An 18740-nucleotide genomic window follows, 5' to 3' on the forward strand; every position below is an offset into this window, starting at 1 on the left:
GTAAATGTGCCTGCTCTTGAGAAAAAGAGGTTGCAGTAGCACCAGGCTAAATGCTCCATTTAAAATAAAATGCAAATGACCTCTACCTTCCATCCCAAACAATGACACAGCGGTGACCAGCTGGGATGAGTGATGGTGGAAAAGGATGGAAACTTAGAAACCAGCTAGCAAAGAGCTGCAGTTGCTTTACTATGAAGGAGACCCATAAACAAAGAAGTGCTACTCACAAATGAGATAGAAATTAATTATCAAAGAGTCAAAGAAAATATATGCAGAGAGCCTACTCTCCAAGGACAAAAGCAAATATTTTGGATACCAGATTGGTGTTTTCTGCATATGACACATCTCCTACAACTTCAAGAGCTGCATTGTCTGTCTTTCCCTTATATAAGGCAAGCAGCAGCAGATTGGAAGATTGGAAGAGTTTAAATCATGGTACGTTTGCAGTTTCATTTGTGGGCATTAATTAAATATCTTATTTTCACATAGCAAGATCACAAATCTTTGTGCGCAATTTAAATGAACCCTTGGCTTCTTTTCAATAAGCAATGGATGAAAGGAAAGGAGCAGGGTAACGTCAGGACGCTGTTAGGACCAAGTGTAATCCCATTCCCAATTGCTTCCAAAATCAGTTGTGTGTATCTGTGAAAGAACTTTAAATTATCATGTCGAGCCTGCTGTTATCCACTGTACTGTTACTGTACATTACACAGAGTTCTTGACTGCTCATAGAATAAACAAACTGCACTGTGCCCCATTAGTGGTTTGGGAGTTTATGCTATGCGTTGCAATTTATTGCTGTTCTTTAGGTTAATGTACTATTATTCCATGTATTTATAATATATTTCTACATTTTCTGTTAATTATGATGTAATGTTTGGATACTGAAGATCAACCATTCTCTATAATGTTTACAGCTTTATGTTAATAAAGTAAAAAGTACAGCAGACCACTCACGGGGTTTACTCCGTAACTCAAGGTCAGCATCAGATTCAACATTCACACCTATATTTTTAAATTCTATGTATTTCTTTCACACACACACACACACACACACACACACACACACACAGTATATACCTTGGTTTTGGGCTAGTTCAGGTAGCTTTAAAGCCAAGGTTTTTTAAAAGCGTATAAACTACAATATTAAATGCTCTTCGCGAGGATGCCAGGGCTTTCCTCTGGTTCTAATGCCATTTCTTCCCAGTCTAGTTGGCTTAGGTCTCTCAATCACTTTGGACTCAGTAGCATGCCTAACACATCCCCGACTTCCACAGAAATCACTGGGTGTGGGTGGGGGGCACAAGGACCCTTCTCCCTGGTCAATAACATATAAGCCTTTTATTTAAGGCAAAGGAATGTAGCCACTATAGGTGTAGTGAAGTGATCATCAAGGGGTTAAACAGGGTTTCTCAGATTATTATGGGTTGGCACCATGCTCCACCCCTCCCTTAGTACTTGTTTAGTTTGTGGGTGTTCCCCCACACTCTGTTATGTGTCTGAACAAAGCATGTTCCCTGCCTGCAGTACTGAGGAGTGAGTTTCTTGTGCACTGAGCCGTCCTTTTACAAAAATGGGCAAGTCATGGCTGAAAGGGTGACTGCATATATATAGCTAGATGGATAAATGCTCATTTGATCTCCTGTTTAAACACAGAATTAGCTGCAGAACACTTGATGAAATATGGGTATCCAGTTCTCCAGTGTCAATAAAGTACTCCCCTGTTCTCTTTGATTCTTGATGCAGGGCATGTTCCCGGGAACCCTTGCACTTGTTTTATGGAATATCTAGCTTGCACGCATCCTTTGGAACGCTGCTGATTCAAAAACAGAATTCCCTGGTCAGAATGTTTCAGTATTTCTCTTGGAATACTTATTTGAGGCCCAGCCACTGCCCCACATCTGGTAGCAGTTGAAGCATCAGAACCTTCTCAGAGCCAAACCATTATTTTCTCAACCCAAAAGGTGCTGTAAAGTGTCATGCAGGTGCTGCTGCTGGCTGTAATCTCTTGGAAGGATTACATTACTGTCTGGCTTAACTGCCATTGCCTCTTCTTACTAGTATAACAGTACTGATGTAATGATGAAGTACACTATCCAACTACTACTGCTCACACTCCTCGGTCTTTAAGTTTATGAAGAATACAGAATAGACTTTATGACCATGGAATCCTTCCCATTTCTTGGTCCAAGTAATTCTAAATCAAACCTTGAGGTACTGAAGTTGGCTCTGACCTAATTATTTCTGCTCTAGTTAAATATTTGTAGTAGCATCTATTCATTTAGCAATCAGTCACTTTATGGAACAGCTAGATCTCCTCTTGGTTTATACTCAAGTGTCTGCAGATATTTCCCAACCGAGTCAATTAAACAATGCTTTCAAATATGCTGGTAAATTGTAACAGCTCCTGGGAGGAAATAATCCAGTGTTTGCAAAGGAAAGGGCATACAACAGTCTGTGAAGTGGTTTCTAAACTGATACATAATGAAAGAAAGCTTTGAATGACCATGTATTATACAGTGAATCCTCTCCTTTCTAGCTTCACTCATCCTTTCTGGTTACACTATTTCCCCTGTCCTTGCTACTTCTTCTTCTTGTAACATTTTTCATCTTTCCAACTATTTTTGTCTCGCCTTCCTTCATTTCTCTCCATTCTTATTCCCTTCTCCTGTCTCTCTTCAATTCCCTCCCTTGTACACCACTTTTTTACTTCCCCCCCCCCCATCTATTTGTCTGTTTTGTGTACTGTGACTGCACAACCTCCTGAAATCTGAAGCAGAAACCTTGCTTCCGGGTTCAGAAACACTATGGGGCAGTATGAATATTGTAGTATCTGGAATTTGATCACATTATATGATTTGCCAGTGGCCCTATAGAGCTAATCCTCCAAGAATGCAGTGATCAGAGGGTAATGTTACATGAACAGAGTCTCTGAAAATCCAGAAAGAATTATTTGATTCTGGGGCATCATAACTGGCATACACAAACATAATGCTTGGTTTTCCTTTTTGTCCAGCAACAAGGAACTAGAGTAACTTTCTTGTCACCATTCCTGGTTTACCCCCTTACCATTGTTCCTCTGAAATTTAAATCCAATCTTAATTAGACTAAATATATAAAATGTCACAAGCCTAACGTGAAACAAAACAAAAGGAAGTCTATTGAAGCACCTGGAAAACTGATTATTTTCAAAACAGTTGATAAAAAAAGGACAGTTAGGAGGTAAGGCTGATTACACAAATGATCACATGGACAGATGCTGACCTTGTTTACCACTACTCTTGGAAATTACTGACAGCTCACGTCCAGGCTAGATACTCCAGGGCTTTTAATAGTTAATACTGTACTAACTGTGCGTACAGTACTTACAGCTATATTAAAATCAACTTTTTTATTTAAAAATCAGTAGCACCTATATTCAGTGTAACACAAGACTCAGTACACTAACCTTACAGTCCACAGTTTGATATTGTATTTTCACAGGGGTGGACAAGGTGGGCGAGGTAGTATCTTTTATCCTGAAGAAGAGCTCTGTGTAAGCACGAAAGCTTCTCTCTCTCACCGACAGAAGTTGGTCCAATAAAAGATATTACCTCACCCACCTTGTCTCTCTAACATCTGGGACCAACACAGCTACAATAACACTGCATACATTATATTTTCATGCCAATTACAAGAAACAAGCTATCAGAACACCTTCGGATCTTCTTGGTGCTGTCTCGGGCCTTTTACTTGTACTAATGCTGGCAATGGTAAGAAAAGTTCTCCAAGCTTTATTGAATTGTCTCCTACCTGAATAGTGAAGTGAAACAACAGAAAAGCATGATCAGCACTATCTCATTAGGAATTTAACCTGTCATGTCTGCAATTCACTCCCTCAGCGACTGGCTTCTCCAGATGTTCTTAGTTTCAGAGACATTGGGGTAAATGCTATACGTAATGTCAGACAGTAATGTTCACCATTATTTGAATTACATGACCAAATGGTTTTATTGTTTTATCCGGGAAGAAGGCATTGACACAGCAATGATGAAGTAAGGGCCAATATAAAATTAGCAAATGCTGGTCTGTATTTTTTCCCAGAAAGTTAAAGGAAGACTTTGTACAGTAACAGGTGAAGATGAAAGAAAAATAAAACCATAGACACCACAAAATATTTTTATTAGATGCACAGGGCCCCGTTCTGCCACCCTCACCCTGAATGGTACCTTACTCTGCAAGGAATGCCATTGATTTCAACTCTGCGAGTTAAGATGGAAAATTCAAGCCCACGGCGAACTACCCGATATGTCTCTTCAGACTGAGTACTTAGTGCAGTAATAACAAAATATAACTACATTCACAAAGGTCACTGTTTAGAGCTCTGTCTTCACAGTCTAGTTAAGAAGTGGAGCACAGATCCTTCCATTCAACTGGCAGCATTTTTATCTACTGGCAAGTTTCATCAGTGAATGATTAACGACTTTAAATCATTTTTTACTATTTCAAGACTGTTCCCAGGCAAGATTATTTCCCAGAAATATTGTCTTCAACAGACTGATTCAATATTTGTGACTACACTACTATAACTATATCAGGAAAAAAAAGAGATTTATATTAAATGTGGGGTAGCTGCCTGTAAAATATTTAAATGATTGGCTGTCTGGATACACTGAGACTTAACCTTAAGCATACTTTCTGAAATCATGTTTAAAAGACATTTTTGCATTCTCTGTAAAAGGGCAAATATGTCTCTTGGCAGCACAAGGTGGTATGTTTTTATCATTCTGTCTATTTACCTACACTGACTGAGGTCAGTTATAACAGCAGTTTGTGAGTCAGAACAAGCAAAAGTCCGCCAGCCTGAAAGATTACACAGGACCCTGGCCACCAGCCCACCAGTGCTATCACCACACTTATTTGTTCTAGGTTGAGATAACGCTGTTTTCAGGCCCTTTTTTCTGTTTACACTTTAAGATCAAAGAGAAAGTGTAGACAACCTAACTTTCATCTGCAAGCAAATAAAACTGCTCATCTTAGAACATACTGCATCTTGGTTTCCTACAATCCAAAATGCATGTGGGTAAAAAGTTCTATTGTATTATGTAAATACTGATTCATATTGGGTAAACGAGAACAGCTGGAGGTATGACTAGGATTAGCATCTAAAAATTCACATCTTTAACCAAAATGTATCCAAGCTTCTTTGATCCAGAAATCAAATGGACTCCGGAGAGCACAGATTTCCTGAGACTTTCAATACTGACTATATCCTACAAGGGTATAAACAACAAGGGTTCACATTGAGATGGTCTGCAGTGACACAGCATACAGGCACCTCATTCCTGCTGCCTTCTTGTTTTCCAGAATCTAAGATATAATTTTTTTTTTTTTAAGTAAGTCTCTAACTCTTTCAGTTGTTGAGACAGCCTCAGAAATTTCAGCTGAGGGTAACTGATGCAGTAACCTCTATCTGTGTTTGCAGAACCGGAAACAATAGTTCTGAATGGGGAGACCAAGCTATCTAGGTACATATATAGCCTGGATCACCACAGTGTCTGATTTCAGAGTGGTAGCCGTGTTAGTCTGTATCAGCAAAAACAACGAGGAGTCCTTGTGGCACTTTAGAGACTAACAAATTTATTTGGGCATAAGCTTTCGTGGGCTGATGAAGTGGGTTCCTGCCCACAAAAGCTTATGCCTAAATAAATTTGTTAGTCTCTAAGGTGCCACAAGGACTCCTCGTTGTTTTCACAGTATCTGAGCACCACACAAATCTTAAATGGATTCTATCTTCACAACTCCCCAGGGATGTACAGAAGTATTACCCCCATTTCACAGATGAGAATTTAAGGCACAGGATACAGTAATATAATAGGCATGTCTATATGATGGAGTTAGTGCACAGCAAGCTGGGGTGAAATTTACAGCACTACAGTGTGCTCAGAACAGCAGTAGATCAACACATACTCGGGGATGTTGAGCGCTCAGCAGCAGGGTCCACACAGACAGTTAGGGTATTTTCAGTTTTATGGTGAGAAAAGCATTGTGTGTTACTGTGCTCTAGTCTTTTGTTTGGTTAACTGCACATATGAATTGCATTTAACCTACAAGAATTTTTGAGGCTGTTTGATTTGTAACCTGTAATTCAAATGCAGATATTTTAAGGGTACGGATCGGCGGGTAGTGATCGATCTATCGGGGATCGATTTATCGTGTCTAGTGTAGACGCAATAAATCGATCCCCGATCGCTCTGCCGTCGACTCCGGAACTCCACCACGGCGAGAGGCGGAAGCAGAGTCGACGGGGGAGCGGCGGCCGTCAATCCCGCGCTGCGAGGACGCGAAGTAAGTGATTCTAAGTCAATCTAAGATATGTTGACTTCAGCTACGCTATTCTTGTAGCTGAAGTTGCATATCTTAGATCAATTCCCCCCCTCAGTGTAGACCAGGCCTTAGTGAGCAGCACTGTGCAGCATTGCTGATTTATACCCCGGCTTGCTGTTCACCAACTCCTTGTACAGACAAGGCCTCAGGGAGCCAGAAACTGGACTGAAGTCTCTTAAATCCCCCAGTCCAATGCCCTCTCCTAGACCATCCTTCTTCCTACATTCCCCATTAATCTTGTTGGGTGTAACTTGAATGGCCAATGATAATACTTGAGATATCAACATTGTTACCATGTTAACTGTTGAAAGCACGTGAGAAAGGAGAGGGAGGATCACATTATGAAGATCTGAACAATTTACTGTGACAGCTGATTTTGGCAACAAGACTGGGTGAATTTGGGAAATACCACTACTTTCCACCTGCACCCCTCCATATCAAGAAGGAGCCAAACCCAAGAAGCCTAGCAGAGCCGAGCAGGACATTTGAGTCTCCCCCTGCAAGACGGAGCCAAGCTCAAAAAGCCTAGCAGGGCACATAGCCTTGCCGCAGGGAAGGCAAGGAGGAGAGACTAACAGAGCCCATCGGTGTATTTGGACCGCACTGAAGGGTAGCTAAGCCCAAGGAGCTCAGAGAGCATACATGATTATATTTTGAACATCCCACAATCTGCTGTGAGTGGCATCTCGTGTGGGAGGACCTTCTGTGGGCTGAGCTTGGAAGAATACTTTTTTTTTTTGGCCAACCTAATCTCTGCAATTAACACAGCAACAGACATTGGGGTTGTTTGTTGTTGATTTTTATTTGTTGGGGGATTGGGTTTTTCTGTTGTTGTCTTTTTTTTAAAATACAGGATTTTGATATTGCCTCTGCTGGTTCTGGTCAAAACCAGGAAGTGCAGAGGCGGTGGGGAAAATGAAAAGAATATCAATCCAACTTTTTGAACCTGATTCAAGTTCATTCAGACTGGGTCACCTAATCATAATATTTAATCACATTTATGTTTCAAATTATTGTGCCTAAATCTCATTTTAATTCTCATACACTGAAAAAATACATGATAGAGAGTTTAAAAAAAAACACATAAAAAATATCTGTGATCCCAACACAAGAGAGGAAACAAAAGGCTTTGATCCTGCAAAAACTCATGCTTGTATGTAATTTTATTCCCATGAGTAGTCTCAAGATAGGTACATTCATAAATCTTTGCAAGACCAGAGGCCTATGTACCTCAAATGAACTGTGGAACTAAATTACTAAGAAAGGGCATCTTCCAGTCAGACATAGATAATTCTGGATTTTGACTTAACTGAAAACTTTTTTTTTTTTTTTAAAGATTACATTTGAATGTACCTCTCCCAAATTTCACAATAACTTCCAATGAAAAAAATTAAAGCAACTTTTTCTCCAAACTATACTTCTAAAAGATTAACAACTCCACATGGGAATCCTTAATGAGAATACAAACATGCACACACGGACACAGGGGGAAGAAAGCCCTTCATCAGCTGGCTAAAGCAGATTCTTTTCCAATGTTAAGTGTAATGTTTATGTTACACTAATTGTTTGAAGATGGTTACCCCTCCTTTTTGGAAAAATGGGTTGAGCTTCTTTTTTGCCTTGTTAAGAAAAATAAAAAGCTTTTAAAAATATTGTTAAATAAATATATATACAAATGAAATAAATAGCTCTACCACATTAGAAACTAAAACTGATTAACCTGAATAAACAAAGTGTGGGAAGAAGGGCCAGCTACAGTAGTGCACAGCAATGCATCAGATTCCTGGTAAAGGAAGACAATTTCAAATGAGACTATGCCAAATAAAAACGGGCAAAAAACTCTACTGGGAAAATATTTGTCATTGTTGCTCACTTCTCTTAAGAATCCATCCAAACTAGAGGCAGCCACAACAATCTGTACTGAACTGAAACTTCAGGTTCCTTTTATAAAAATCAAATGAATGATTTCTCATTTTCAACATTTTGATTATAGTATCGTTGTTATTGCTACGACAGGTTTGGCTGGGGTGGCAATTTTATTCCAAGGGCTCCATCTCACTCTGAATGAAAAAAGGAGCAAACCTTGTAAGACCTTATTTTTAGGCCTGTTATATATTCCTGGGGTGAAAATTGCCTTCTGGGCTGAAATTTCTCATATTTGTTCACAGTTCAAAAGCGGAACTGCCTTTCTGGAAAATTTAGCACAATAAATGGGATATCCTAATATTTTTTAAACGTACTAAGATACAAAGCTAAGGCACAGCTGATGTTGCCTTATTAGAAAGACACTTACGTGATTTTAATGGGCTTTGAATCTGACCGTAAGGGTACGTCTACACTGCAAATAATACCCCGCAGTAGAGCCCAGGTCAACTAACTCAGGCTTGTGGGGCTCATGCCACGGGACTAAAAATAGCAGTGTAGACGTTTCTGCTTGGGCTGGAGCCCAGCCTCTGAAGCCCAGCAAAGGGGGGTGGCCTCAGCACCCAGGCTCAGGAACGTCTACACTACTATTTTTAGCCCTGCAGCACAAGCCTCATGAGCCCGTCAGCTGTCCTGAGCTCGGAGACATGCTGCCATGTTTGTTTGTTTGTTTTGCAGTGTAGATGTACTCTAGGGGATCAGGACAGACAGAGGTCTGCTCTTAGAGACGAAACTTGATACAACTAGGGTTCCGGGTACTTTGGGGAAGTATACTGAAGCCCCAACTTACTTCCTCCAGGCACAGGGATTGGTAGATACACAAAGGAAATGGGGTATATGTATTGTTTAGATAATCCTCAACACATCTGGGGATTGTGGCAAACTGCTCGGGAAGTGCAACTATTAAATCTTAATGTTTGCTTCTTTTTCCTCAATAAAAATAGAGCATGTAGCCTGGACCCTTTCTATAGATGAGGGATAGGATCAATGGGCCTCCTTGGCAGCTCCCTTAAGAGATAGGAGGGGGTGTAATGGGCTGCCCCTCCTCAAGTTAAAGAGTAGGAGTTCTGACGTCCTGGGAAAGATGTCATCCCAGAGTGAATATTCTAAACTGAGTGACATTCTGATTCAAATCTCTCTAGAATATTAAGATGAGCCTTTATGCATATTACCTATATCAGTGTATGAGTCTATTTGTCCACCCTTAGTAAATCATATCATCCAGGTTGTAAACATTATGCCCACTAGCAAGCGTTTGCAAGAACATGCCCTAACCGATCAACAAAGCAGCACTGGATTTAGAGAAATCTGTTCATCTTGCTCACTATAGTAATACAAGGATGTTTTCTTGGGGACGGGGTAAATACCTTGACCAGCATCATGGAAAGACAAACAAATGATACTGCTATGAATAGGGGTACAAAAGCAGAAAAATAAAAAACACTACGTAAAGAGGCATATGATGAAGTTGAACCAAATTACAATGGGTAAAAACTAAACTAATTTTGACACTCTGATAATCACTGGTGTATATCAACACAAATTAGAACTTTTTATAGCTACACTACAGAAGGTGGCCTTTAAGACCACTGGCCCTGATTCACAGCTAGTTTTAATTCCGGAAGAAAAGAAAAAAAGAAGAGCCTATTCTATAAGTGTATAAATACTATCATATTCAAGTAAGTGTGGTAGCTTCTAATGTGTGTCTTAAAATATCTGCATTTGAATTACAGGTTACAAATCAAACAGCCTCAAAAATTCTTGTAGGTTAAATGCAATTCATATGTGCAGTTAACCAAACAAAAGCCTAGAGCACAGTAACACACAATGCTTTTCTCACCATAAAACTGAAAATACTATGTTACTCACAAAGCCAGAGTTAGAACATATACATTCAAATCATGTACATGTTTCAAATGATAGGACTGTCTTAGCAATCACAGGCGCCAGTGTGATATTGTTGCTGGACTGTTTTAATATCTAGGGAACTGTAAAACCCACCAATACACCGCCTCATTGGTTAGACTTTGGCTACTTTACACCCACTCCAAGAGAAACACTCCCATGCTCTGAATTAAAATTATGTTACAAACAAGGAGAATTTTCAAATATTCCATTGGTTCTGAAACATTTTAAATACAGCACCTTAGCACATATGCTAATAAAGTACTCATAAGGATGTACCACACATGATTTACTGCTAAAAATGTGTGATATTTGTTTCACTACACTGCAATTTAACAATAAAATTGTTGTCAGCTGACAATATCATGCTAATTCAGAGACCACAGAACATCTCTATTCACAATAATTGGATTCACACACTTGTTTTGCAGGCTGAATATAACATCTTTACCGTTCTTTGATGAATTCAGTACAAAAATACACATAAAGAGCTAAATACATTATAGGATGTACATGTAAATGTAAGGTATACGCTTTTTGTTGTTGTTTATACATCTAAAAGACACTCAGTTGGGTTCTTCTAATTTTATTTTCTAAAAAATTTCTTCTATGAAACACTCCTTATAAAAAGTTTTCATTGTCTTGCTTAGAGTCAATTCCATTTTTACTTTTTAAAAATGTTTAGTTATAATATAAAAAGTATGCTTTGTAAAGATGAACTAAATATAAGAAGGGTATGGAATCATAAAAATATAGGGCTTGGAAGGGACCTCGAGAGGTATATATGGTGCGCTACATTTTCCAAAATAACTAGTGATTTTCAGTGTCCTGATTTTTGGGTGCCCAACCTGTGATACCTTAAAGAAACCTAAGTTTTAGAGGGAAGATGCACAGCACTAAAAATCAGGACCCTTTACATTGTCTCAATTTGGGCATCTAAAAATTAAGGCACAGAAATTTCTAGTCACCTTTAAAAATTAAGACCACTCCATCCTTTCTTCTCACTTTTCCCATTGGCTATATATTCCCATTGTAAGCAGTTACCTATCTCAGCAATTACAATTTTCCAGCACAGTAGTAAAAAGAGTCTCAGCCAGTATATAGATGATGCACACTCTTAACACTACATTGTTTGGAATTCCATTCTCCAGGGTTTTTTAAATCTTCTGGGGACAGCTAGTATGGATAAACTGAACATGTCAAGTACCTAAGTTAAGATTCCTAATTCAGCTAATGGCACCAAAACCTTTGGATGAGCAAAACCTCCTGATTGTAACATGCATCTATAGCTATGGTACCATTAAATGCTTCCAGCTTCTGCCAGGAGAGAAGGGAAGAGAAGTAAAAGCCAAGAGTAAGCACGGAGCCCATGAAATAAAATTGTCTAAGTAACAATAACTGTGGTACTACTATGATCCTAGCTTTCCGTGCAAGGGCCACAAAGGTATTGCCTGCAAGTCCATGCTGTGAGTGATTGTATTAGCAGGTGTGACATTTATTTCCTATTTGTGGTGGAGTTTTTTAAACCGATTTAATTTTTAAAAAAAAAATTCAATAGTTACATAGGGCTAGAAAGGTGGGGATCCCCTGAGAATAGTGCAGTAGTGCCTGTTGTAGAGGACTCAGGAGCAGTGTACTGCATGTTCTACTAGAGTGATCCTAACCAGGAGTATCATGACAAGAGTGGCTGTGAAAAAAATTAAAATTAGGAAATGAAATAAACTTCATTCAGCTTTTTTAAGGTTTATTTTATTCTTAAGTTGTCTCATCCAAACCCGTTCAGATTCACCTATCTTTATGCATAGCATTATGTTAATCTAGAACACTGATTTCCCCCCCCCCCCCCCCCCAACTTCGCTTACATTTCTTGGGCCTTTCCCACCAAAACATAGCAAACCGACAATTGCTTCAAAGGCATTAAACAAATGTTTAACATGCAACATGAGGAAAGGCTAAATGCAACCATTGCAATCTGGACTCTGGAGGTGATGGCATATCTGAGCAAATCTGACACCACTTCACTGTATAGAGCAAAAATGCCTTATTGTCATGGTTAAACTCTGTGCTCTTATCCCTTCTTGTGGCTATAACGTAAGGAAGGCTCTTTCCTTGCTGCAACCAACATGAAACTCAAGTGCCAACATACAGAAAATGTATAACATGTTCTATCTGGAGATAAGTCTTTAGTTAATATTTTTAACCTACTTTGGCTTCGGTCTCTCCCCTGTGAAGTGTATACAGATGATGTACAGCACTTTGTGATGATGACCAAGGATGTGTCAGTACTTGGAAAACATGGAAATCATGGCCTAGGGTGTCAGTAGTGACCAGTAGCATCCCTGAGTAAAGAAAAGAAAAGCACAAGGGATTAATCACTGCAGAGAAAGAAGTTTAAGGATGTGGGTCTAAAATATCTATCACATCTTTCACTTTGTTTTCTGGACACACACACACACACACACACACACACACACGGTATGAAAAAAACTATTTCATTCTAAAGGGATTAATTTCATGCAAATGTTTTAATTCTAAGCAGAAGTTCATTAGAAAATCAGACAACTGTAACATTGTTGACCTAAACTGTACAGTCAATTAACTATAAGTCAAGACACTCATGTTGAAAGTTAATATCTCCCATAATCACTATGAAGCACCAAAGTTACGGCAAACTGCAGTTTACCTCCCTATAGTTCTCAATTGGGCATGTAAACATTTACTCTCAGCCAATATAATGAAGATTGATGTTTCCAACACAATTCCCTTCTTTCATGCAAGTGAAAACACTATTAAACATAAACTAAAGATAGCCCCTCCCCAAAATTATTCAAAGGGAGCCTCTCTCTCATAAAGCTGTATCACAGAAACTGTCTGATTTATTGCATGAAAAGCTAGCAAATAAGAGCCTGAGTTTGCAAGTTAAATATTAAGTGTTACTTTTGCAGAAAACAGGCACTAATGTACGTTGCTGAAATTATTCAATTAGACTGAAGATCAGTAGAATGATAGTAAGTTGTAAATACTATTTATTTTTTCCTCCCTCTACATGTCAGTCCATAATCCAGTTTTTGGACATTTACAACCACATATTTTAGGTCAGCTTGTCATGAGAGTACAATTGTTTATACTAAAACTGAGAGCTTTTTGCTTATATAAAAGTGCTGCATTATGGCGGAACTTGAGAAGACTGTATAAGAAATACCTGACATTCATTCTCCTCTACAGTAAATCTGTAATATCTTGCTTATCAAAGTGATGTAATAAATTATCACTTATAGTGAGACTGATGTTTAAAGAAGTTTAAAGTGGAAACCAGTTTACTTGAACAGTTTTTTAACAGACAGAATATCTTTAAAATTATTTAAAAGGCACTTTAATGTATCTACAGAAAGAGGAATTTTACACATTTCATGGTGAGTGCATAACTGGAAAAAGTGATGAATGGTGTATTACTAAGGTGTTTGCAGCAACACCATAGTTAAGGTTGAGTTTTTCCACTTAAAGCAGAATTGAAATCTCTTACTATTTCAGTGTTTAAATTTTAGCCTCCAAATTTAGCACAATTACTGTTCAAAAGGACAAGTGCATTACCTGTGACGAAATATTATTGACTTGCCCCGAGAAAATAATTTAAAATTCTTTGTATAAATGTGGCCCTATGTTTCTCTCTCGCCCCCCTTCTCTCTGTAGCTAAACAAGCATATTCACAAGCTCAAAACCTCTAATATATACACATCATCACATCGCTGATACAGGCCACTTTTAAAAAATTTACTGTTGAACAGAAAAAATTTATGACCCTTAATCATACCTCAATTGAGAGGAAAGATGGCCCCAGTGGTCAGGGAACTAACTGGGATTAGATGACTTGGGATCAACTCCCTGCTCTACCACAGGCTTCCGGCATGACCTCAAGTTATGCAAGTCCTCGGTTCTCCATCTGTAAAATGGGGATAATTCCCTACCTCACAGGCGTTGTGAGGCACTCAGATACCATGGTAATTCAGACTGTATAAGCATCTTAAATAAATAGAATTGCAGAGATCCAAGATGTGTTTGGCAGACAAAATACCTGTCAGTCTCTGCCTCGGTCTGTCCACTGTAACTGTTGGGCTGGGACAGAGAGAGGAAACTACCCTCAGTGATGCATCCAATCCCTCAAAAATCATACACAAATGCACAATCTTACCTTCAGGAAGATTCTATCCAACAGACACACTTTCAACTGATTCTGAGTGTTGGAAATGAAAGAGTTTGTTGTGGAGCTGAGGAATCTATGAGGGTATCTGGGTATTATCTTTGTGAGGTAAGGCATTTGAGTTGAGATTGGTCTGCATGTTAATATTGGATTAACTGAAAATTTCCTTGGTTTGCAGAGATTAAGTTGATAGGAAATATAGTTAAAGTTGCTCAAATGCAAGTTGGCTAGTCTTTAGTGTGGGATAATACATAGTTTACATTAACTCTATTCTGTAAAAGCAGAAGACCTATTTCCTTTTTAGTAAAGTGTGTTATCCCCAATAATAAATACCATCTTCCATGGAGAAAATGTTATGATCTAGATATAAATAGCGTTTCCTGTGTTGGTAGCAGGCTGCCCCAACTAAATGAGTGGGAACATTACGAGACCTGATTCCACTCCAAACACATTCCCAACTCATCCATTTCATCCTCATCCATAACAATTTTACATTTAACAACAAACACTTTGTCCAAACCAGGGGAACAGCCATGGGCACTAGGATGGCTCTCCAATATGCTAACTTCTACATGAGTCGCCTCGAGAATGCATTCTTCCAGAAATTCTTCAGTGATATTTTCATCCTCTAGACAGACCTAAGTTTAAAGTGGAAATCAATTTACTTGAACTGTTTTTAATAGATACAATATCTTTAAAGTTATTTAAAAGGCACTTTAAATGTATCTACAGATTTCCACACAACTTCAACAACCACCACACATCCATCAAACTCTGTCTAAAACACTCCCACACTAGCAACAACTTCTTGGATACCATAATTAGCTTCAATAATGGAAACCCAACAAACAGCTATATACAAGAAACCCACAGATCACAACATTTACCTCCACAGATCCAGCAATCACCCCAGACACACCAAAAATGTGCTATCTACAGCCAGGTACTCAGATACCACAGAATTTACTCCAAAAAGAAAGCGTGGGAGACACACCTAAGCACATTTAAAATTCCCTTCACTAAACAAGGACACTCCACCAGAGAAGTTGATTGCATCATGGAAAATGCCATGCAAATACCAGCTTCAATACAGTAAAAAAAACCCTCCAACTGCACTCCTCCTAGTTGTCACAAACTACCCCACACTAGAACCAAGATGGGGTATCACCAAGTAGTTACAACCCACATTTGATGAGGACTACATCTTGAAAGAAATCTTTCCTGAACCCCCTCTTCTGGCCTTCAAACAACCCCCCAACATCATCAAACTCATCATCAAAAACAAGCTTCCCACAAACCAGGACACACCAACTCAAAGTGGCACCAAACCCTGCCACAACTATGATACAAAACCTGCAGACATATCTCCACGGCTATGATGATCAATACCCCCCACAACACACTTTTTAAGATTCATGGGTCCTACAGATGCCTATCACATGTGGTGTATCTCATCCAGTGCATCAAATACCCCAGGAACAACTATGTGGGGGTATTTGATTCAAATTAACTCACAGAAAAATTAAAAAAAGACAAAAACACCGTATCATCCATGGGCAAAACTTTTCACAAAGCGATCACTCCATATCTGACCTCCCAGTACTCATCCTCAAAGGAAACCTGCACAACATATTCAAAAGGCAACCCTGGGAACTTAACTTCATACATCTGTTACACACTAAAAAACATGGACTCAGAGACACTGGTTTTATGGCTCATTTGTAACACACCCCACTGCCTGCTAACTCTTAATTTCCCACTTCATTTTAAGTAGTCTCCTACAGCATGTGTAAACCCCTTATGCTTTACAATCTAACCCTCAATTGTCCACTTGACTTTAAATGGTCTCCCACAACGTGTGAACACCTTATGCTTAACAATCTGTCCCAACTTGTATTTGGCTCAGAAAACTCTCGTTTCCTTCCCCAAATCTAAAGAGCTCTGAAGTTTGAAAGCTTGAACTTTCCACCAATAGAAGTCGTTCAATAAAATATACTGCCTCACCTACCTGATCTTTCTCTCATCCTGGAACCAACACAGCTACAACAACATTGCAAATAGCTTACACTCTAGCAGCTTCAGATAACTCCACCCCTTCACTCAGGAAACACTTGGAATTATTCAATAGCAGAATTAGGATTTAGGTTAGGGAATCGTTACTGGTGCCATTCCCAAAGCAGACTTTTCAAACTACACACATGCATGCACACACTCAATCCACGCATTCACAGCCTAATAGAACAACACAGACATCGTTCTGTAAAATAAATACATAAAAATAGAAGACAAAGTAAGAGGGGGAAAAATAAGATACCTAAGAGAAAAGAGGTTTGAAATTCTACTTTATGGTCTTGTGATCTTTGTCTCAGACATTGCAGGATGGTGACTGCAGTTATTGGAACCAGCCAATGGAGTAGCTTGGTCATAGAGCTTGCTGCCAGCCAGCTAGTGTCTCTCAGACAGTAGCAAACCAGCAGGCTAGCATAGCCAATGACCAAAGTCTTCACCTCTTCCCCATGTGGGCGGCCTGTCCAAGGGAACTAAGGGGGATGCTTGCTTCAGAGATTGTTGGTGGACCAAGAGAGTTTTGTCTTGACCCTTACTCCCACTTACATACTCTGCCTTACAACATCACCTTCATAGTCTGGGGGCCAGTTAGGTGGTCCATACACTTTGGGTACAGTCATCACAGCCCAATCCTTGTCAAGATGGACAGGCTTTGGCCTGAGATCTCTCCAAAAAGTCCTGCTCAGGATGACCATTGTCTGGAAAGATCACTGTTGCAACCTCATGCCATATGATCACTCAGAATAGAAATTAGGAGTTGCAAGGCCTTCTATCTGGGGTAAATAGCCACAGGGTCCACTCTTGGCATCACTACCTGTTACAGGCTTAAGATGGCTCACAAAAATAGCCAACGGCCTAGTCAGCAACCTTGTCAGGAGCTCGTACATCCACTTACATTTTCTCAATACAATGGAAATGAATATAACTAGCCCAGGACAGACTGTCATCCTTGCATTAAAGCAAGAGAATTGAGGAAGCCAATGTGTGTCCTCAACTGTGTATAAAATGATGATTTATAACCACTAACCTTTGACTTAGAGGCAAAGAACTGCTTTTGTATGTTATCAACATAAATTCCATTCATAACAAAACAATTAAAGTTTATGCTGATCCAAAATTCTCATTTGGGCTAGTTGTCTCACAAAGGTCTAATCCTAATCTCTAATCCCTATCTGCCTGTATAGGAATTCATCAGAAACTCATTTTAAAAACCACTGTAAAGGAATGTAGGGTGTGCTCTCAGGGTGTTATCTGTGCATTCTTTTAATGTTATGTGTAGTATTTGAATAAATTACACAGTGAAATGTGCTTGGATATCTGGAATTATAATCAGATCCATATGGTGTAATTAATTTTTTTTCCTACACTGTTTTTCTCCTTTGCTTGTCTTTTAATTTTTTTTATGTACTTGCTGAAAGAGTAAAGATGAGAAAGATAATACAGCATTTGTGGGAAGAAAGGAGTTAGCCTCCATGTTTCCATTTTAAAGCAATCTGATTTGGCAGTTTGCTTGTCTAACGTAGAATTCTGCTGTGTATCACCATATGGAGCAAATGCATATTATTAGGTGATACAAACCTTAGCTGTATTAGTAACTTTTTTCAGGAGGTGAAAAAATTACTTTCATAATGCCGACATTTGCATTTGATATACAAGTATATGCTTGTCTAAACCCCAGTAATGTGCTGGTCTCAGGCACACTACCACAGAGATGCTAGTCCAAAGTACATTTTTATAAGACAATTAGTATTTTAAAATTTCTTCCTTATTGCTACTCAAACAATAAATCACTGAGGTTTGGAATGTTTGCTTTTTTTTGCTGCACACGGGCACGTGTATGTGGTATTTTCCTTCTCTCTTTACTTCATAGCAAGGAGTTACAGTTTTCAATTACCACAGCTCTACTGTTTAGTTTCTTACTCTAGCTCCCTGCAACAAAAGTACATTGTGTAATTCCATAACACCATAGTGGAAATGATCCCAACAGAGAAATAGATTAACTTGAATCTTAATGATTACTTTCGTTTTTCAAATGCAGGCAATTTTAAATTCAGTTTTCTCTTTCAATAGCTTTCTCAAAGACTGTGTTTAGATGGAAATATAGCTTAGCACTGTCATAAATTAATTCCAAAAATGTATTCTCTTATGATGTATTTTGTATGAAAAATCACAGATGAAAAGTGAATAATTCTCCAGGATTTCCTGCTTGTTTTTCAAACTGGCATTAATCCCTGTTTAGCAGATAACATCTGAAAACAATTCAAATTCTTGCATACACATA

At 38.8% G+C, this 18740-nt stretch overlaps 1 protein-coding gene across 1 annotated transcript in view; it reads right to left on the bottom strand.

The window, feature by feature from the left end:
• Positions 1-18740, bottom strand: part of BCAS3 (BCAS3 microtubule associated cell migration factor) — a 498029-nt gene that overhangs the window by 336239 nt on the left and 143050 nt on the right. Inside the window, exon 14 of the mRNA XM_065418107.1 lies at positions 12400-12533. Coding sequence (XP_065274179.1) covers positions 12400-12533 — 134 coding nt within the window. The remainder of the gene's footprint in view (positions 1-12399; positions 12534-18740) is intronic.

The sequence above is a fragment of the Emys orbicularis genome, chromosome 17 (assembly GCF_028017835.1).
Source record: "Emys orbicularis isolate rEmyOrb1 chromosome 17, rEmyOrb1.hap1, whole genome shotgun sequence".
NCBI classification, from domain to species: domain Eukaryota; kingdom Metazoa; phylum Chordata; order Testudines; family Emydidae; genus Emys; species Emys orbicularis.